This window comes from Hetaerina americana, unplaced genomic scaffold, assembly GCF_022747635.1.
Source record: "Hetaerina americana unplaced genomic scaffold, ioHetAmer1.1.p SCAF_106, whole genome shotgun sequence".
Classification (NCBI taxonomy): domain Eukaryota; kingdom Metazoa; phylum Arthropoda; class Insecta; order Odonata; family Calopterygidae; genus Hetaerina; species Hetaerina americana.
The window spans coordinates 748,598-770,765 of NW_027286137.1; the positions used below are offsets into that span (position 1 = coordinate 748,598).

The following is a 22,168-nucleotide window of genomic DNA, read 5'->3' on the forward strand; positions in this document are numbered from 1 at the left end:
TTTTTATCTGTAACTATCACTGATTAATGTACAATGCAGCGAATTTATAAAATCAAATGTTAACATTTTCCTGAGAAGGTGCTTCTCCTTGATTGGTCTACAGATTTTAGGATCTTTGCACTATGAAATATGCATATAAAAAATTTAATACTATGTGCCAATATCATGCTTTGATAAAATTTGTGCCATTTAAAAAACCAAAGGAATTTTTAAAGAAACAAAAAACTTATAGCTACAAATGAAGGTTTGTTAGATACCTGTATATAATGTATATGTTGATTTCTGGAAGCAGAGCATGTAATACAGCTAAATATTACTGTGATCTTAACTCTTGTCTTATAATGTCAACAAATGATACCAATTATTTCTATACCTGGTAGAACTGCTCATTTTTAGGATCTGTCTTTTAACTCTACATAAAATTCATTGCAAACTAGTACAACAGATTATTATGTTTTAATAGAGTCCTTGAAAGAAATAATTACATGAATTTCTAATTGCATTCGTTAATTTGAAGCAATATTGATGAAAATCAGGACTATATAAATGATAATGGATTAAGGGATCAATTCACTTCAGGAGGCAGGATCTCATGTCATTCAAAGTCATTGAAATGCAGCCAAAATAATGACATATGACTCAGGTAAGGATCAAAACATCATTTTTAGATTATGAAAGCTTGCCATTCAGTTCCCAGCAGTAACATCTATAAGCCATTCCAAAATATTATCATGCTGATCTTTCACAAATTAAATCTAAGTGCATGCATTAAAGTCTTTACCTTTGGAACTACAGTATGCAGCTTTTGCAACAGCACCACTCATGGAATATTACACCAATGACATGCAGCAGTCACTACAGGAACACAAGAGTAAAATATTTAATACATGTAACTACCAATGAGAGAGAAGTTAATTATAATATAGTGACCAGACTGCCAGGTTTCATTGCTAATCAAGTAAGAACTGTGAAAAATAAACATCAATGCTCACAAGAACCACTTTCAATGAGAATTACAAAATCAGTATGAATCTATGCATATTACTTTCACCCTACAAGTATAGCATGAACTAATCATTCCTTCATGAAAGCAACTCCCGATATTTAAAGGTTTGTATAATTTAATAATAGTATTCCATAAGTGTATAGCATAATGGTACATACGTGGCAAAGTTTGTCAAAGTAATATTGGTACCAATACCTTCATTATATTATCACTCCTGAAGGAATGTTTATTAAGCACACAATCAGGCTTCAGAGTGCATTAACTCCGATGTGCAATCCAAATAGTAGAAGTAATGAAAAATGTGTTTGATGAATAATGATTAATAAAGACAAGACTGCCGCTTTTAGACAATGGAGAATTATTCAGTATTCACGATTTCTGGTCACAGGACTAAATGTTGAATGTTTCAGTTAATTCATATCATGAAATCTGAAAATTAATACATGTACGACCGCCTATCATTGACCTTTCATTGATCTCCTCACCTTTCATTGACCACCTCAGGGGACCACCTGAGGTGGTCAATGAAACATTATACCTCTCCAGTTCCACCCTCCTAAAATTCTTAAAAGACTATGATATCTTTCTGCACCAACCTCACCCCCACCAAGGCAGTGATGATCATCGACCGTCCCTTAATAAAGGTCTAACCATTGTAGACAAACACCATGCCTAATTAAATGTAGAACACAATGTGTTTGTTTTTTTCCACCGCTATTTCTAAGAACGGCGGAGTGTTTCATTGTGTTCGTTATTTAATGATCATTTAATTAATATAAACTTTCACAAATTTGAGCCAGTAATCTTCCAATACATACCCTCCCCTTCCCCGAGATCACTAATAGGTTGCTGCACCTCAACTCAACTTACCCCTTCTCCCTTATTCCCATCTTGGGGCTAGACTATATAAGTTGAAAAAATGTTGATGTATGTTACCTGATGATGATGCACAGCATCAAAATCATGGTCATAAAATATTAAGTTTCTTTTTTACCCACATTGAGTGACGTCATTCTGTAGAAGCGATTTTTTTTAAGTTTTCCCAGTTAAAATTATATTTATTGCTCTCAGATCACTGTTGCTTAAATGAATATTAGATGTTCAAACAAGAGGTTCATTGCTTAAAAAATATATTAACGAAGATATTGGTAATACCATGACAAACATTAAATGGTGGTTTACTTTTTGCTAAAAAATATGAGTATATGGTAGAAGGTTTATCTCATTATTCCAATTATTAGATGACAGCCTCAATGCTCTGAGAAGAGATATTAAGAAAATTTTCTGTAAGCCAAAATTTTTGGTGCATAGTTATATATTTAAATTGTCAGGTTTTTCTGACAATACATGTACAAACATACAGAACTTTAGAAGAGAAACTCTATTATGACTAATAACAAAGTATTAATAACTCAATGAATACTCATAAAGATTTAATCAGAAGTATACTCTTCAAAACTTTTAAATGTTCACAATCATAAATGCATTAAAAATAAGACAAAGCCCAACTAAAAAAGGACTAGATAACATAGATAACTACTTCAATGATAGACCACTCAATGGACTATATATTTCCAAGGCCATTTAAAACCATTTTCAAAGCACCAATTAACTATACCAGCAGAGCCAATTCTGTCATGCAAAATACTATTTGGGAGAGGTGATGCATACACATGTATTTGTTTCTAGATAATATTTGGTACCTTCATTTACTCTAAGAATAATAATACGTACATACGTATTTATATAAGAAAATTATGAAAGAGATCTGTGTAGACTCTTAAATATATTTAATGATGACAGCCAAAACATGTAGAAAATTTTTTTGAAACATTTTTCATACAATAATTCCATGGCTAAAAATAAATGTGGACTAATTACAAAATGCATATGCAGGTGGTAGGTAGTGTTGTCACAGGTTAAATTCAATCCCACTATACCTGAAAAAAAAATACTGAAAACACAAAGATAATTACTTCCAAATTCTAAAAATGCATTAATTAACTAATAAAAAATTAACAATTAATACTTCAAAAAAGGAAACACTTGAACCTCATTACTACTGTTATTTTATAATAATGTTACATGGCACTTTTGCCTCAATGTCCTACATATTTGCTTCACTATATGCTGCTGAAGGAATCCTTGCAGTTATGCTCCATGTTCATTGTACTGCCCCTACTTCTTGGGAACTACACCGAATAAGTAGAAAATAATATAGATATCACCAATCGCTCTCCTTAAGACTTTTGATCCAAATCAGCAATGCTGTCAAGGATGTGTTTCATTGGGTCAAGGAATACCTGGATGCCGCCATATTTTATTAGAAAAAAGGAAATTCCTTTCTCCAACTAAAACATGGAGGCATCCAGGTATACCTTAATTTTACCAGTAATTTCCCATTATGCCATCTGGTTTCGCCCATGTTAATGTCATTATTAGATTCATATTATCACTTATTCGGAATAGATTATGACAGGTAGTCTGCAATAACATAGTTTCACTTGGTGAGAGTTCCACTTGAGTGGGGATATTGCTGAAATATAAATAAGATTCAAACCTTGTGCTCATGTTTTGTGCCTGATTATGACCCAATGGGCCAATATGCACATCATATTAATGCTTCTTTTAATTGGAAAACAGGAATAGTTTTTTTCCTTCTTACATACAAAAATACAAATATTTAAACACAGCAATACTAAATGCTTTCAGGACTAAAAATCAGAGGCCTCAGCTGCCTAATGCTAAATTCTGATTAGCTCACTACTGACTGCAACATCTATTGATTGTCATGAAAACTATCAGGACAACACTAACTAATGAATCCATTACGTTCCACATGATGAAAAGCATATGGTCCGCCTGTTAGTTGCCATGTCATTTTCCTTGAGTGGCTACAGGTATGCCTATTTATTCACCCAATTGATACATGCATTCTTTGGGGGAGTTCCTGATAAGTGGAAAGTTAACAGACACCCATACCATGCAAGTCACTAGGACAGAGCCACCAAGCCGAAGTCGTGTGTGCTATCAAAATAAATTATGAAAAATAATTTTCAAGCAAAATTCATAGAATTAAATAAGTAGCAGCAGTAGTTCTTTTGTTGGGGAGCAGCAATGGCAGGGGTAAATTTTCATCACTTATAACCAAAGATTTATACAGTTATTTGATAATAAAAAGGTGTACGTCCAAAATGTGTAGTAAAGAATGTATTTATCAATATAAAAAAGGTATTCAAACTGCTAAAATGAAGGCAGTTATATTGAATTATATGAGGCAGTTTCAATTTAAAATGTAACTACTTGTCTTAGATGATTAGGCTATTCCTTAAAAAAGAACTTTCCTACCATCGAGCCTACTGCACACATCCCAGTATCTAAAATACTCAATCAGAAGGTTTCTCCCAGTCACAGGTGAGTCAACCCGATCAGGAGGTTGTATTTTCTCTCCTAAGAAGAGGTATGAATAGGCGAGGGCACATTGTATTCTCAGTCATGCCATTCTTCCCTCCAAATTCTTCCAACTGAAAATAGTCAGTTGCACTTCCCACAGCTTATTGTTAAATAAAGCCACCAATATTCCCCCTAATGATCCAAGTTTACATTAAGCAAAGTATTTACCAAGCCTCAGTATTTATTAGGACCAATTTGACAGCTGTTGGCCTTTTTATTTCCAAAAAACACCCATTTTATCTAGGAATAAAAAAGGTCACATTAATTCTCTTGCTATTATGGGAGGTAAGAGCAGATACCCTGGATGAGGGAGTGAAAGGAAGAGTGACAGACACCACAACGTGCTCAAAGAGTTATTGCATATGAGAAATGATTCATTAGTGCACCTTAATTAAGCCCCAACTTGATTCTGAACAGTTCTGTTCTGCCTCTTATATGCTATGCAATGGACTGATTTTCACTTTAAGGACTCCATAGTCGGTTGAAACAATAGTATATACAAGGACATGTGGACATATAACTTAGATCTGTTAGTATAGCCAGAGTGAAATCCAACTACATGGGAAATATTTCCTTTAATTACCTAAGGTAATACTTCAGAATTAAACTCCCTTCCATACAATTCCATACGGCCTTATCAACTTATTCACATATAAAATATCTAAAAACTAATACATAAAAATTACATTAAAATATGGGTGCACTAGATCATTGATTGAATTTTGGCAACATAATTGTGCATAAAAATATTTCTGCCAATGATTAGGGCTGACTCACCAGTACCAGAATAAATACTGACAACCAGAGAGATTCTGAAGAACTTTTTCACCAATGGAACCTTGTGTTCTATAATATGCACTATTTGCAGAGGGGTGCTAAAAAAGCTGACATTCGTCAAATGTATAGTTGGAAAGTGTAGCGATGAAAAAGTGAAGGAAATGTTCTAATTTTCTTTAGTAAGGTCTCACATAGAGTATGTGGTGAGCATATAGGATGCATTTTTTTTTAAATTGGTTACAGAATTGAATAGGGCACAGAGAAAGGCTGCTAGGTTCATGAAAAATTCGTACGAAAGGACACAAAGCATTACACATTTAATACAGAATCTGGGTTGGGAACTTTCAGATATGCTAAGACTCAGGGCTAGATTAAACTTATTACAACGATATAAAGATAGCTTTAAATTCAACATTAGAGATATAATTAAGCCCCCTAACTAAATTGGCAGGGCTGAAAATTGTCACAAAATTAGAGAATTAGACTGTCGAATGGATAGATTCAAGGATCCCTTTTTCCCATGCACTATTCGCAACAACATAAAAGGGGGAGCGCCTAAGAAAGTAATAGGTACACGCTGTCAAAAATAGGGGTACACAGGATTAAACTCCCAAAAACCTCTCTTCAAGTCTGGCATCCTAAAATCCCCCACTGTGTGCCCTTGTGCCAGGTGGGGTGTGGGTGAATGTAGGTACAATCTATTGTTATTGTGAATTGTCCATCCGGAATGTGTAGAATACCAACCGGTAATATAAGAGTCTCAATTGCAGGTGTGCCTGCCCTATTTAAATAATTTTTTCTTGTCCTTATGTAGGCATACGAACAGCTATTAACCATGTAATACTCGTAATATGTGTAGGCATGTTGCATGAATTGTGTTCAGTCACCCCCTTTCCACGCAGTTTTTGGGTGAGCAGTGGGGTGCAATGTGTATGAGGAAATAGAGGGAATACATGGAGAACGGCTGGTGACCTACCACCCCCTGCCACACACCCTTGCAACTGCTTGCAGGGTATTGTGTAGATATGTTGCAAACCACTGATGCCCTTTGATAAGATTCTCAACTGGAGGAGGATAAAAAACTACCTAAAATGAGTCTGAATTGGAATAGTGTACGGAAAACTCAAAGATTCAATAAGTGGTCTGTACACAAGTTGGAATCACTCAAAAGTCATAAACTATTTGAAAGTTTAGAACAAATTTCTTTTACAACTTTAATGTCCTACCAGTTCAGCTAGTAGTCAAGGATATACTAAGGAATCAAACAGACTGCAGGTATGTTAGGTTTTTGTCACCCAACCCTTATAACTGATGGATGTGGATACATTTCATTTTCTCCATAGAAAAGCAAAAGTCAGTATTCTGGGGCCATATATCCAACTTCTTCAGACATGGGTGTGTATGGTGACAAGTTAGGATGAATAGCAAAAAAATACTGTGAAATCTAAAAACAATGATCGTGCTGCTAATGCTTTGATGCAATCCACTATTACAATGACTGCATTGGCAAAGATTGTCACACTCAACATGGATGCCTGAGGTAAATCTATTTCCTAGTCAAAAAATCAAGAAAGGTGGCAAACGTTTTAAAAAACGCTGTATTTAAAAGCATAATGTTAAAAAAAACGTAATAAAAAAATTGCAGATTGCCTGTAAACTACCAATTGTGCAAAAATTTGTAACCCTTCCATTGTGACACAGTTGCACCAGTGTCACTAGGTGGTCAATTGTGGACCTACCCTTCCAGAAGCCACACTGGACATTAGAAAGTAAGCTCCATCTCTCCAAGAACTTATTAAGATGATGGTTTACCAGTCCATAATCTTCCATACACAACTTGTGAGAGATATTGTTTTGTAATTTATTGGGTCAGTTCTGCCCGAGGCCTTCTCATGGATAGGAATGACTTGAAATAGACATAAACTGCTCCTAAAGTTGGGTTGGTGATGACTACCACAAAGATGATATTATGCTAGGTTGAAATTATTAAATACATTTATAGCTGCTTGTTTCAGTGCTAAGGTCTTGTCATAATCCAAGATACACTGGTTGTTTGGGTCATCAATATGAAATTCAAGAAATAGATCCCAGAACTAGCAGCCATAAGGACTCCTTCCCATGGACAACACCGCATGGTAACTGCAGGCTTGGAGCTAACAAGGATGCCACTTGCCACCCATAGCATCTAGGGAATAATTAGGTTTACTTATATACATTATCATATCTTGTATGCATATGAATTTTACACTGATCTTGTGTTCTTTGTTGTCAACTCCCTTCTCGCATGACTGCATGGGACTGACATACAATGAACATAGAGCATGTCACAACACTCCTTAAAAAGTTTAATTGTATTTCCACTCTCCTCCTTCCACCCCTCGTCCCTCTCTGTGTGGGTGATTCTCATGCCATCCGCTGCCAACAGCGGAGGGTTACATTTTCTACCTGCAACATTTGGGGTAGGGGCCATAAGTTGCAAAACATTGAATTAACAGAATTTTCCCCTCCTTGGTTTCCAGTTCTGTATGACCAGTCTAGTAATGGTGATGGTTATCATATAAGTGGTTGTGGTTCATTTTTATTCCTTTTTATTTTCCTCCTTTTTAATAAACCCAAGAACTTCTACAGTGGATGAAAATAACATGTTTGGAACTAAGTCTTCCACTAGCATGTATATGAGTGAGCATATCTTTTCACGGATTTTTAGCAAATGTTTTTTCCCTTTTCCTGAACCTTTCCCCATCCTTTCTCTTCCATATCCCTTACCCATCCCACCTTGTGCTTGCACCTCCTGCCACACTCGTTTTTGGTGTATCATGGGGTTTTTATGCAAATGTAGACTGCAGACTCCAGTCAGGAACTAGGAAAACTGACCTCAATTCAAAGTTGGTTGGTTTTTAGCTCATCCATTTAGCGCACCTCCATAAGATTCCCAAGAAATGCATCATGAATGACGTTCATTCCTAGACAGGTATTACAGAAATTTGCAATGAAGGAGCATTCCCAAAACATTATTGGGACATATATGTATTTTCCAACCACATTTGCATCATTTAAATTAAGGGATACCAGCTCAGCTCTCTTTAGATCAAAATTAGCTATTGTAATTTATGTCACAACGGGAATCTGGCCAAAAGTCATGGAAACATCTAAAAGTGGCATTAAAATTGACTAAGAATAGTGTTTTAACATAAAACACAAGCCACAGGAAAATGTATTCTTCAAAGTAATAATAAATGAAGATTTCTTTTCCATCTGCGGGGCTTGGGAAAAATGATTAAGAGTTGACATTAGATTTTATTGAATTTAAGATGCAGAATTATTATATGCTACTTGAATTATGGTGAAAAATTCATATAAATACAAGCAATTTACTCATGGGCCATTTTGCTTTAATTTTTAGATCTGAGTATGACTGAACTATTATGCATTATTTTGGTTTTCCTCTCAGCATCTTGCAATGTTACTCATACTTTAATTGTGTGCTTCCACCATATGATATGATAAATAGGTAAATTATCACAGCTTATTTTATGCTTACCTTAAGTATATATACGTTTGGTTATCTAGGGGCCCTGATTTGAAAGAGAATTAGGGGCATTAAATTTTTCCAAAGAGAAAGTTCCAAACAAAGGGGCATGAACATTTTCCAAATGCCTATACTGAAATGAAATATAAAAATATCTACGATTTTTTTAGTCTTCATGTATCAATTCCTCCAAATTTACAAATGAAAAAAGTATCATCATAATCCAATGAGAATTAATATTGAATTGGAGTCGGTCCACAGCCAATAGAGAAATTATATACTTTTCAACTTGGAGAAAAATTAAAGTTATCAGTTTTGAGATACAAAATGAATTATGAGAAATGTAAGAATCTCTCGGTGATTCAAATTTAGTTCTAATTACTGTAAATTTGACTTTTCAGTTATCAGAGTTTGACTATATCGATAGGATTTCACATCACACATGGGTGTAAAAGGAAGAAATATGATGATAGGATGCACAACAATTCACAATCTCCAATAACTTAGATTAAAATTTTTATATACCTGTGTGTTAACACACACCTTTTAAGTATGCCTAAAAATACGAGGGTCATCCGGAAAGTAGTACCCGTTCGTGCCGCATGAAGTGCTGACGACGCGAGTAGCCGCTGGACGAGGTCAGATAGCTTCAGTGGCTTGTCTGCCTTCTCTGAGCCAAGTTGCGTGACGCTAGCATTGCCTGTGTTGTTTCTGTGATTGTTTACAATGTTTAAAAAAATTGAGAACGCCGCCAGTTGTGAAGTGAGGGCAGTGATTAAATTCCTCAATGCAAGAAACGTTCGCCCATGTGATATTCATCGCCAATTAAAGGAGGTGTATGGAGACAATGTAATGGACGAGTCGTCTGTTCGGCGGTGGTGTCGCAACTTCAACATGGGGAGGGGGAACACACACGACGATGAGCGTTCGGAGAGACCGTCTGTCATTACAGACCAACTGGTGAGCTCAGTTGACGAATTCGTGAGGAACGATCGGCGCGTCACAATTGATGACATCTGTGAGCATTTTCCCAATGTTTCTCGAACAATTGTTCATGAAATTGTTAAACACCATCTGCATTATGCAAAAATTTGTGCAAGATGGGTCCCTCGCGTATCTCAATGAGCTGGCGGCGAAGGACTATGCAGCAGGAATACAGAAACTTGTCACACGTTATGACAAATGCCTTAATTTGCTTGGAGATTATGTTGAGAAGTAGTTTAAAGTATCCTCTTTCAAATAAAATTTTTTATGTTTGTTAATATTTACTTTTGTGTCTTTATTTCACGAACGGGTACTACTTTCCGGATGACCCTCGCACCATATTTAATCTCAATTGGGCCAATAAATTTAGCATGAAAATGTTATAAACTAATTTTAGATTCCAATTCACTGCTATATATAATTGTAAATGCCTTCCAGAGAAATTACCACTCCATCTGAAATCATAGATGATAGCAGACATAATAGATATCAAATTGATCATTCCTAGGTGTTCCTAAATATGAAAATCGTGGTTCACAAAATAATAACAAGCAAAGTGGTTCCAGTGTTAACTTTTTCTTGCTAAGATCATCATGTAAAGAAAAAAAGGTAACATAATACAGAGTCTCATTTATTTTACTGTTATTTATTTAAATTATTTATCAAAAGAATTATCCTCTTGAGCACTTTCAAAGCAGAAAAAAGGTCAAGAAAAACCTATAGGTATTAGCCTATTTATATTCCAATATTAATTGTTCATAAATAGGTGCATATAGTTTTAGAAAAAATCTTAAAGCAAGATAAATATTACATTATACAGTATATACTCAATTTAGTGCTACTGTAAATTAAAGCACCAATCAAAATTGCCTGGAAAGTAATATATATATATTGAAAACACAAATTCTTTTCCAATCATGTTCCAGTTTTGGGATTAACTTTACTGCATATGTAATACCTATTTTACGACTCCCTCGTGAACAAGCCATGTTGCATTAAATGAAATGTAATTAAGTAGTTTCATGGATGCATTGGTATTCCAACTTTAATTAGAAGGCATCATTACCTTAAAGGACAACATCAAATACAATAAATTAAATAATAGACTAAATACAAGCACAATGAAATAAATCAGCAATAAATTAGCTAAACTACAGTTTTTTATCCATCTCATAACACAATCATGTACAACCGATACGCCATGGAATTGGATAATTAAGGGTTGTCTCTTAATTACATGCAAAATAATCTACCAAGTGTTCTTGGTTGGAGAATATTACAACTCATGTTACAGCTTTGACATAGAAAAGATAAAGGGAAAAAAGTTGCCCCGCATTGAAGAAATTCAATGATTTTTGAAATCTCCATTGTAACCCAATTAGATATTTTAATTTCACAATAATCCAAAAACATGACATCAACATTCTCCATTTAAAATTCATCGCCTACACTCAAAAATAACAACATTGATGTAGTGAAAATATAATGTCATGGCTATACATACAAAAATCACTATTTTTATTAAAAACAGAAGGAAATTACATTACTTGCCTCTTTTACCAGTTCCTGAGATGGGATATAAGCAGCATGAGGCTCTTTGAAGAGGAGTGTCTGATTTCCAAGGAGAATTTAAGTATCTAGCGCGAAAGCATAAAATTTTTGACAGACGATCCTCAACCCATTTCCTAACTGTCCATGGCCAATTGACATTACAAAATATAGGCATAGTTACCAGGCATACATATGGAAACATCCCTAAAATGATAAATTTTAACAATTAGAAACATTAATAAAATTATAGAGTAAATTTACAATTTTATCATCTTCAAACACCTTTATTCATTTCTCCATAAAAAAGACTATTATTACAACCCTGAAGTATTCACTAAACATAATTCATTTGCAAATTTACAATCATTAGCTTTTTCTCTTTCCAAGCAAGATGCAACTCTATATTTATGGGGCTTATATCATCACTATTAGAGGGCATGACATATCCAAAATCAATCATTGCAAATGGCAAATCATAGAACTATCACTCCTCAAGTAATAAATCCATGAAGTTCAGCACATACTACCTTGATCAAAAAGTTCCCGGAATAACCACCGTGTGGCGCTCCCATCGTTCCGATTTGAGTTCTGTTTTTTTTTGTTAAATTGGTACATCTGTTGTTGATATTCCCTTTAAATCTTAGTGTCATAACTTGACATTTGCAAAAGTTACGTAGCCAAGAGTACATCTATCTCTGTGTGTGTTGGCGATTTTTTACAATTGCAGAAATGGATTTAAATTTGCAACAACGAACTTGTATTAAATTTTGCGTAAAAAACGGATTTAGTGGCGCACGGACGTTGGAAATGTTGGAAAAGTGTTTCGGCAACGATTCTCTAAAAAAAACGGTCGTTTACCAGTGGCACGAGCGGTTCAGAAGTGGTCGTGAGTCAATCGAAGATGATGAACGCAGTGGCAGACCATCGACATCGAAAGTCGGTGAAAAAGTTGATAAAGTAAAAGAAATGTTGGTCAATAACCGCAAATTAACCATCAGAGAAATAGCGGAGGACTTGAACATTGCCTATGGATCCGCCCAAGACATTGTGGTTAATGATTTGGGTTTCCGTCGTGTAGCAGCAAAGTTGGTTCCGAAAGACCTCAATTTCATGCAAAAAAGAGACCGTGTTGACGTCGCAAAAGACATGATTTGCGAGGCTGAATCCGATCCCACATTCATCAAAAGGATCATTACTGGAGACGAGACGTGGGTTTATGAGTACGACACGCAATCCAGACATCAGGCAAGTGAATGGCGTTCACCAAATGAGCCGAGACCAAAAAAACCACGTCGTTTTCAGTCAAAAAAGAAGGCAATGCTGACGGTTTTCATGGATTACAACGGTGTAGTGCATCATGAATTTTTGCCAGAAGGCCAGACAGTAAACAAAGAGTATTATTTGGGCGTTATGAGACGTTTGCGTGAAGCAATTCGCCGAAAGAGACCAGAAATGTGGGCAGAAAACTCGTGGATTTTGCACCATGATAACGCACAGTGCTATCATTATTCGTAATTTTTTGACGAAAAATGCAACAAATACCATCCAACAGCCACCGAATTCACCTGATTTGGCTCCCTGTGACTTCTTTCTGTTCAATCGAGTTAAAAAACCATTACGGGGAATGCGTTTTAGCAGCCGAGAGGAAGTAATGGAAAAATCGCAGGAAGCACTGATGGACATACCGAAAACCGAATATAAAAAATGTTTCGAGGATTGGATCAAGCGCTGGCATAAGTGTGTTGCAGTCGATGGGGATTACTTTGAAGGGGACAATATAGATTTAGATGAAAAAACTTGTATTCTTAATTTTCTGAATAAATTCCGGGAAATTTTTGATCAAGGTAGTATTTATATATCATTTTGGAAGTGCTCATAGGTTGGTGTCTATATCTCTAAAACCAGAGATATATATGTGGCAAACTTTATTGTGTTCCTACACCTTTGAGGTTCCTAGAAAACTTTTTTCATGTAGACCTGGTTTTGAATCCATGAAAAATTATAAGTTTTATCACATTTATACTCAATTTTTCGTTTTTTAGAGTGCAAAGCTTTCTTCTCCAATTCATTAAAATGAAAAAATGGGGGGCACTTTCCTAGGTTTTTATTTTGATTCAATAGCTAATAATTAGAATCATCTTCTTGTTATTTGTTTCAGCAATGCAATCTATTTTTTTTAATGAGACATTTTGAATTACTCTCAACTTTTTGGGCTCATTCCATGCATTGCTAAAGTTACCAATATTTTTGTCTTTGGTTCAATTAATACTCATTAATTTAACTTTCAAAAATATGAATATTATTGACTCCCCTCTTTTATTTAGGCATCAAAACTATTGTTTTGCCTACAACAAGTTGATGAATTCAGTGTAAATAATTGTTTCATTATTAATTAAATCAAGAAGCATTAATCATTTCATCAAGACAGTATTATTTTCATTTTACTGAGTGTAATGATGTATTCTCAGATGTACCCCTCTCTGGAAGTAAATGATTATGATATCTTGACTAATTAACTGTTCAAAACACAATATTTTCAAGACAAATATTCCACATCCCATTTTGGCCTCTTAATGCAAACATATTCTCAAGATATTAACAGATATGATTTATTAATGCAGCATTTACAGGCTACTTAGAGCAACTGAGAATGTAGTAAAATTTGTTTCAAGATGCACACTCCAATCCAATGATGCCACTGAGCACACCACATGTTCAGATTCTGGCTGCACATTTCAATGATCTATGTTTTATTTTCAAGATGGGATCAAAGTAAAATAAAGAGGAAAAGAAGAACAAAATTACCACCAAAATGAAGGTAGAGGCTGTGGAAAAATGTGAGAAGGAGGCTAAACAAATTGATTTGGGCAAGGATAATAACTGATTCAAGTTCACCATACATACAGATTTTGTATGTTGCTAAAGGAGGCTTGCTAAAGGCATCTTGCAGAAATAAAGATATGGAAGAAACAGAAACTTTATCATGCATGTGGATCAATGGCATGCAATTGAAAGGAGATTTTTTTATTAGGTTATCTACCAGTTAAGGTAGGTTTTAGATGGGCAAAGCTATCAAATAAATATTTTGTCACTCCTAACAAAACACAAACCAAAATCCTATCCTAAAACATGCCCCTCTTCATCTAAGTATACTTCCTCCCTCCCTTCATCCTGCCCAACATCCCTATCCTATTCCTGCCTCATCCTTGTTTGCCTAACATTCTCTCCTCTATAACAGTCTTCAACATCCCACTGCTGATCAATATGCTCTTCATTCATTTTTCCTGCCTCCTTATAATTTCTCCCAACAATCCCATCTCCTCACCCACCATACCAAGCACTTCCTCGTCTGTTTTCTTCTTGGTCCATTTCACCTTCTCCAGATTTCTCCACAACCACATTTCAAAAGCTGCCTGCTATATCTATTATCCTCCTGTCATGACGTCATTAATTTCCTCCTCCTTGTGAAAGCTTCTTCGCCTAATGTAATTTTTCTCCTTACGTCCCCACTACTTTGTCCATCTTGGTCCAAAACACTACCGAGATATGTAAACTGTTCCACCTGCACTAGTTTTTGACCTATTTTAATGTTAAGCTTAGCCTTTGTCTTTCTGGAAAACAGCATAACCTTGGCTTCATTTATATTGATTTTCACCCCATATACGAGGGTCATCCGGAAAGTAGTACCCGTTCGTGCCGCATGAAGTGCTGACGACGCGAGTAGCCGCTGGACGAGGTCAGATAGCTTCAGTGGCTTGTCTGCCTTCTCTGAGCCAAGTTGCGTGACGCTAGCATTGCCTGTGTTGTTTCTGTGATTGTTTACAATGTTTAAAAAAATTGAGAACGCCGCCAGTTGTGAAGTGAGGGCAGTGATTAAATTCCTCAATGCAAGAAACGTTCGCCCATGTGATATTCATCGCCAATTAAAGGAGGTGTATGGAGACAATGTAATGGACGAGTCGTCTGTTCGGCGGTGGTGTCGCAACTTCAACATGGGGAGGGGGAACACACACGACGATGAGCGTTCGGAGAGACCGTCTGTCATTACAGACCAACTGGTGAGCTCAGTTGACGAATTCGTGAGGAACGATCGGCGCGTCACAATTGATGACATCTGTGAGCATTTTCCCAATGTTTCTCGAACAATTGTTCATGAAATTGTTAAACACCATCTGCATTATGCAAAAATTTGTGCAAGATGGGTCCCTCGCGTATCTCAATGAGCTGGCGGCGAAGGACTATGCAGCAGGAATACAGAAACTTGTCACACGTTATGACAAATGCCTTAATTTGCTTGGAGATTATGTTGAGAAGTAGTTTAAAGTATCCTCTTTCAAATAAAATTTTTTATGTTTGTTAATATTTACTTTTGTGTCTTTATTTCACGAACGGGTACTACTTTCCGGATGACCCTCGTATATCACACTGAATTTCTTATTCCCTCAGCAATGCTTGCAACCCCTTGGCTGACTGACAAACTAAAGCTTGGTCATCAGCAAACCTAACTGATTTTACGAATTCTCCGTCCACTTTCATTCCTACCTCCAGCTCTTCCAATGCCACTTTAATCATTTCCTCCACATATATGTTGAACAGCACCAGTGAAAATGGACAACCCTGCCTTACACCTCTTCCTAACACTGCCCATCCGGACTCCCTGTTTTCCACCCGCACCTGAGCAGTCTGAAACATGTACAGGTTACGGATTAGCCTCCTGGCCCTCCAATCTATTCCTATTTTCTGCAATATACTCATTAGTTTTTCCCAATACACTCTATCAAACACCTTTTCGAAATCTACAAAACAGGCAAATACGTCCTGATTGTATTATATATTCCTCTAGATTATTGATATCATTACTGCAATGGCATCACCCGTGACTCTCCCTTTCCTCAACCCAAACTGATAATCTCCTAAGAAATCATTTTCCCTGCTCTCCATCCTTTTGTTGATTATCCTGAGAACAACTTTAGCTGCATGGGAAATCAAACATTGTTCTGCAGTCCTCATATGATGTAGCCTTTACCTTTTTCGGAATAGGAACCAACACTGATGTCACAAAGTCTTCTGGCCAGATTCCTTCCTCATAGATGCTACGAATCAGTCCATATAGACTCCTCCTCTCATATTTTCCTAAAACTTTTAGTAGTTCCGCAGAAATTTTGTCCGCCCCACAGCCTTATTTGATTTCATCTCCCTTAATGCCCTTTCCATCTCATCGCCGAGTATGTCTGGACCTCAGCTATCTTCCTCTATGTCATGTTCCTTTTCTATGTCTCACCTTGTTGGTCTAAGTTCTTTACAATACAGTTCTTCTAAATACTCCTTCCATCTCTCTTGGATCTTTTCTGTTTCAACTATTATCTTACCCGACTTATCTCTAACTCTCAATGCAAAATTTCCCTTCCTACTTCCCAATAGTGTTTTAATCTTCTCATATAGCGAACCAATGTCACCCTTCCTATGCAAACTTGCCATATCCTCGCACTGCATCTTCCACCATGCTTCTTTTGCTTCATTTTTTACCCGTTTCAATTTATTATTTAACTTTTTGTAATTCCTTCTCTCTTGCTGTTTTTGGTAGGAGATAATAAAACATGACTGATGTTTACAGGCTTAAGCTATTTACAAAGATCTTACACATAAATTGCCATTCACTCGCTGTGGCAAAGACACCTCAAAATAGTTTTAAGCTAGTACAGGCTAAGGAGAGGCTGCTGAAGAGTGCATGAAGAAATTTCAGGAAATGTCTAAAAAAATGTCCATCACTACAGAGAAAAAGGCAAAGGCATTCCCAGAGCAAATGAGATACTCTACTCTAACTATGCCTTTTCGTTCCAATGCCAGCAGTGACCTTAAGATAAAAACTCTTTTGGTTAACCACTTGTGGTTTGGAAAGTTCTTGAGTCTTTAAAAATAAGCATGTTAAAAGGCAAAAATATGGTGCTAGGTGTAGAACTAATAGCAAAGCTTGTGTAACCAGGAAATTCCGCTTCCAGTAGACAACAGAGGTCATTAGCTCTCACCATAAAGCAATATATCCAAGAAAAGGATTCACCCAAAAAAGTTCTCCTTTTATAACAATACTCCAACATATTCAACACAGTTGGAGGAATATTTCGATGAAGAGTTTAATTTTGGAAAATTAAGGTCTAGCCCCCAAAAACCAATGCCAACTTCAAAAAGCTTTATACTAAAGGTCTTTTCCAAAAATGTTTCAAAGTAACCACTGACATAGAATCAACCATCAGAGAATTTTGGAAAAACCATTTCAATATTCTTTATTTTTTACATCTCATTAGTCAGGAAATGGGAGGGTGTTTCAGTGAAAACGATAAAATCAGCCTGGAAAAAGTATACAGAAGTTGGTGGAGGAGCACAATGCTGAATTGACCACCAAAGACCCAAAGGAGTAAGAAGAGAGAGATCTCATGATCAGAGAGAAATGTGAGAACTCGTTACCAAGCGGCCCACAAATCAAGCCGTTGTTTTTAGAGCCACCATTATTTACAATGACAATGTCATCAACCACTTTAGAAAAGTGATGAGGAAACAACAGACTCAGCCATCACCAAATGAGTTTTTTTTAAGTTCCACCTAAGAGACAAAAAGAAGCAACTGATAACAACTAATCAATGTTTAAACTTCAACACCATTCATTAAAAAATTGATTTTTTTAATTAATGGAAGATGATTTTTACACAATGCATGTAAAACGAAAAATACAGTGAATAAAAATTCCACGCAAGAGCATTTTTTATTTTTTTCCAAAATTACTAAATCTGGGGATGGATTTATTGATTCCTCATAATATGTAATTAAAAATGGTTTTGAGATATGAACCACTCTATAACAAATTATACATGCAAGTTGAGGTACCATTGTAATGGCATTGTTCATCTACGCATGTCTGCCACTTAACCAATTAATACTAATTAATTACTTTGGTTCACCAACCAGTCAACTACCATACAATAATATACATTGTTTTCTCTATCAATAGTATAGTCACACACTTTTTCATTTTTAAAAGAATATTCATGCAAATACTCTATGGGCTAAGCTAGTATTATTTTATTTCTTTTAACTATTTTCAATGAGTAAAATTTTCACAGAAACAACACGAGAGACCATTTGCATTTTGGTATACTTAAACACTAGAAGAAGCAAATATTTTGATTTACACATTATTAATGAAAAATAAATTTCTAATGTAATCAATCCCAAAAAGAAAAAAATTGAATTAATTTTCCCTCGTTAAGAGGGAAAGCAACTTAAATACAACAAAGAACTATGGTGAACTCTTTAAAGTTCAGTATAGGAGTTGAAGTAGTGAAAAAGTTATCCAATCACTAGTTGGTTAAGGCATAAGTTTAACATCAACAGTGCAGTGAGTCAATAATCTAGTAAAAATATTGACATATATACATTACTTAAGGGATGAAAAAAATTTTCAACCAAAAGTTGGTGAATTTCTACAATGAAATCAACATATAGCAATATTAAAGACGAAAAATTGGCTGGGTATTTGAATTTCACTGCCAATGGTAGGTACTAAAATGAATCATATAGTTAAACGTAATCATTCATTGCTCTGTGTTGGTATTAAAAGAGTCAGCATAGTATATTATAAAAAATCAATACCCATCTAAAGATATGAAAGTCAGTGACATATTAAGAATTCATCTTCCAAAAGCAACAGATTAGCCTGTATGAATTTTAAGGGGCTTTAATATTTTTATTATATTTGCTCTATTTTAGAACACATTTATCCAACAAAATTTTTAAATTAAGTTCATGGTGATCTATTTCAATTTACAAACTAATGATATGTTCTGGTTAATATATTCAACTTTTAAGACCATTAATAATGGCAAAAGAGAAAATATTGGGATGAAGCGGGAATTCAGGGAATGAATAGCTGACAATGAAGAAACTTAATAGCTTTACCACAACCATTACATTTACAACTATGTATAGAAGTTATTACCGTAAAAAATATGAAAATATTATCAAAAATATTAAAATGTATTTTACCAATCGCAAACATGCGAGAATTCATTAGATGAAATGATGCACAGAAGAACATAGCATATGGACGAGTGAGATCAAAGAAAAGCCAGAAGCCAATTGTAAGGTCAAGGAAGAAGCCACCAAGATGAACAATCCAATAATCAGTTTGATCTGGAGTTAAGAAAAGTCTGCAAGAAAATACATTGGCCATGAAAAAAGGATTGCAATTAAATGACTACATGATTATTAATCAGCAATAAAGAGAGATTTCATGAGCTTCAGAAAAATTTCAGCTGAATGATTAAGAAAAAATACCCATGAGCATGAATTAATAGCATAATCAGCGCACATGAAACAATAATCAATTGTCAAGCTACTAATTCTAACTCAGGAAAAAAATTGCAATGCCTCCTAAATTACAAAGTTTAACAATACATATTATCCGAAGGAAAAATAATAAAATGAGCAAATCCTTTTTGACTTAATTTTAATCTGTTTTCAAGTTGTGTACAATACTGTGAGTGATTAAGCAAAAATTACTTTAGAAAGATAGTTAAACAAACCTTGCTTTATTTCAAAGTTAAAAAATTATGAGGCTTTAGCATCTTAAAGATGGAACTAGTTTGTTACAACTAGTTTTGTTATCTTAGAGTATCTTTAATTTATCAATGACACATCAGTGGTTATTCATCCATAAAGGGCAAAGTACTTCGAGGCAACATGGGCAAAATAAAATTGACAATATGTATCCAGGACACTAATTTTGCTAACTTACCTAAATGGTTCAAAGACCCAATGTTTAGACAGATTGGTCATAGAGTAGCCACCCAACCACTCAGAATCTAGTTTCTTCAAACCAGCAATAAAATAGAGAATGAAAAACTGGAATCTTAAAATAGTATAATTCCATAAAGGAACATGAGCATTCTTAGGAACCCGGTTTCTTGCCCCATCTAGAGACCTGAAGATTGTTTAGAGAATTCAAAGATCAGTAAGTGCAAATATGATTAAAAATGCAATTGAAATATATATTTCTCTCAGACAACTGCTCTTCTGTGCATTAAATAATCCATATTCAAAATTTCACGATTCATTCTTAGCTAGCTATATTTTCCCAAATTTACCAGAAATGATGTGCATGAGATCCAAGCAGCAGAATAGATACAAGGCCATAAAGATAGGAGTGGTTGTTCCACACAGATTTATCCAAGAGAATAATATACCAGTATGGAAGCACAAATGCTAAGCAGCTCAAACGGAACCTGAGTCCAAACATTATACCAAAGGCACCTATTTTAAAAAAATATTCACATTTTTAGTAAATATGTATGTAGGTATAAATAACTTACAGCTAATGATTGATAACTTACACAACAATGAAAGCAACATAAAAAATTAAATTGAATGAATTTCATACCCCAAATAGAAAGTCATTTTGGGGTGTTCTTTTCATGGAGGAAAACAGTTTGATGCATGAAAATGGCATTACAAAAGAAATCAAATAATTTGAAATGACTATGAACAGAATAAACATTTGAAAGAAAATTCGATCTTTCAAAAGTATCTTGCACTTATTAGTATTATATATTCCTACATGGACTTTAGCTTTCACCATATGATTGCCCAGCATCCACACTTCTGCAAACGATTGTAAGGGATATAAACCACATTAGGATTCTTTCCACTGTCATGGACAAAAACTAATACAAATTCTCATTCAGAAGTGACTTTTGCAGTGCCTCAAGTGTTGGCATAGGCATGAGGACTTCAGGACGGTTTTCTTGGCCAATCATTTTGACTGAATATATTTTAAACAAGTTCATCAATCCAAAATTATTAAGCCATTCATAAAGTTCCATTGGAAGCCCGAAGTAACTACTGAGAGACACTTAAACGATAATGCTTCTGTAAGGCGACTTACCAATCCACATCACTAGGTAAACGAGACACATCCATTCAAGGGGAAGGGGCTTTAAGATGTTGAACAATGGAAATCGGCATTCGTTTGGATCTCCCCATTTCACGTCAGCATCAGAGAGCCCTCTTTCTTCTGGGATATCCAACACCATCATCAGTCCTAATCCAATTAATTAAAAAGTTAGCTAAATCAATTTTTCTGGAAGTGTATCCCGACTGCCACGTCAAACGTTTCTCCTGCTCCATAGTGCCAAGTCACGCGCTGTGGAAGATTACATCAATACACAAATAAATACCCACCAAATAAAGCTCTGGCTACTCCCAAAGATGCAGGATCCGTAGGACGGAATAGAAGTCTCACAAATCTATTCCAACTAGTTAAGTCTTGAAATGTAAACCCAAGCAGTCTTTCCATAGGCCCCTGGCATGTTTCTGATACCATCATCGTATTCTGTACGTTTCTCTTTATTTTTAATTTCCCAGTCGACTGCTCGTTACCCCCTTCCCTTCTCATTGCTCGATATCTAAGCATTTTCAATATAACTTCATGGAAGCAGTGCTCCTATTAGCAAATGCATAAAATATCTATGCGAACGACACTTTGTCTCACTGCCTTTCCTGAATAAACAGTTTGTGTACGTGTAAAACATGTCCAACAAAACTCCCCCCTGCTCCGTTGCCATAGAAACGGCCAATTGGGCTGCCACAGTTGCCAAAGTTATGATAAAATTTGTTTTCATCTTGGGATTCTCTAGCCGAGCTGCGTTGCCAAATTGGAAAATCCCCTGACATTAATTTCGCCAAGTGAATGGCAATAAATGCGATGGAAGCTTCCGTCCTAACTTCGCTTCAAATTCTAGTTTTCAATTCAATCGTTTCTTCATAATATTTTCATTGATCGATGACTAACTTTGATACTGTGACTGCAAGTCTTAAAG

At 35.4% G+C, this 22,168-nt stretch overlaps 1 protein-coding gene across 2 annotated transcripts in view; it reads right to left on the bottom strand.

Moving 5' to 3' along the window:
• The window catches only part of GC (gamma-glutamyl carboxylase), a 41,681-nt gene that overhangs the window by 14,950 nt on the left and 4,563 nt on the right, over window positions 1-22,168 (bottom strand). The window contains exons 1-6 of one of the 2 annotated variants that reach the window (XM_071599127.1): window positions 21,531-21,969; window positions 21,235-21,390; window positions 20,438-20,603; window positions 20,089-20,274; window positions 19,338-19,501; window positions 11,301-11,504 (exon numbers count right to left, since the gene is read on the bottom strand). In XM_071599127.1, the coding sequence (XP_071455228.1) occupies window positions 11,301-11,504; window positions 19,338-19,501; window positions 20,089-20,274; window positions 20,438-20,603; window positions 21,235-21,390; window positions 21,531-21,762 (1,108 nt within the window). In that variant the 5' untranslated portion in view covers window positions 21,763-21,969. Of the gene's footprint in view, window positions 1-11,300; window positions 11,505-19,337; window positions 19,502-20,088; window positions 20,275-20,437; window positions 20,604-21,234; window positions 21,391-21,530; window positions 21,970-22,168 lie in introns of those variants that run through there. The other variant, XM_071599128.1, reaches the window with a different exon arrangement.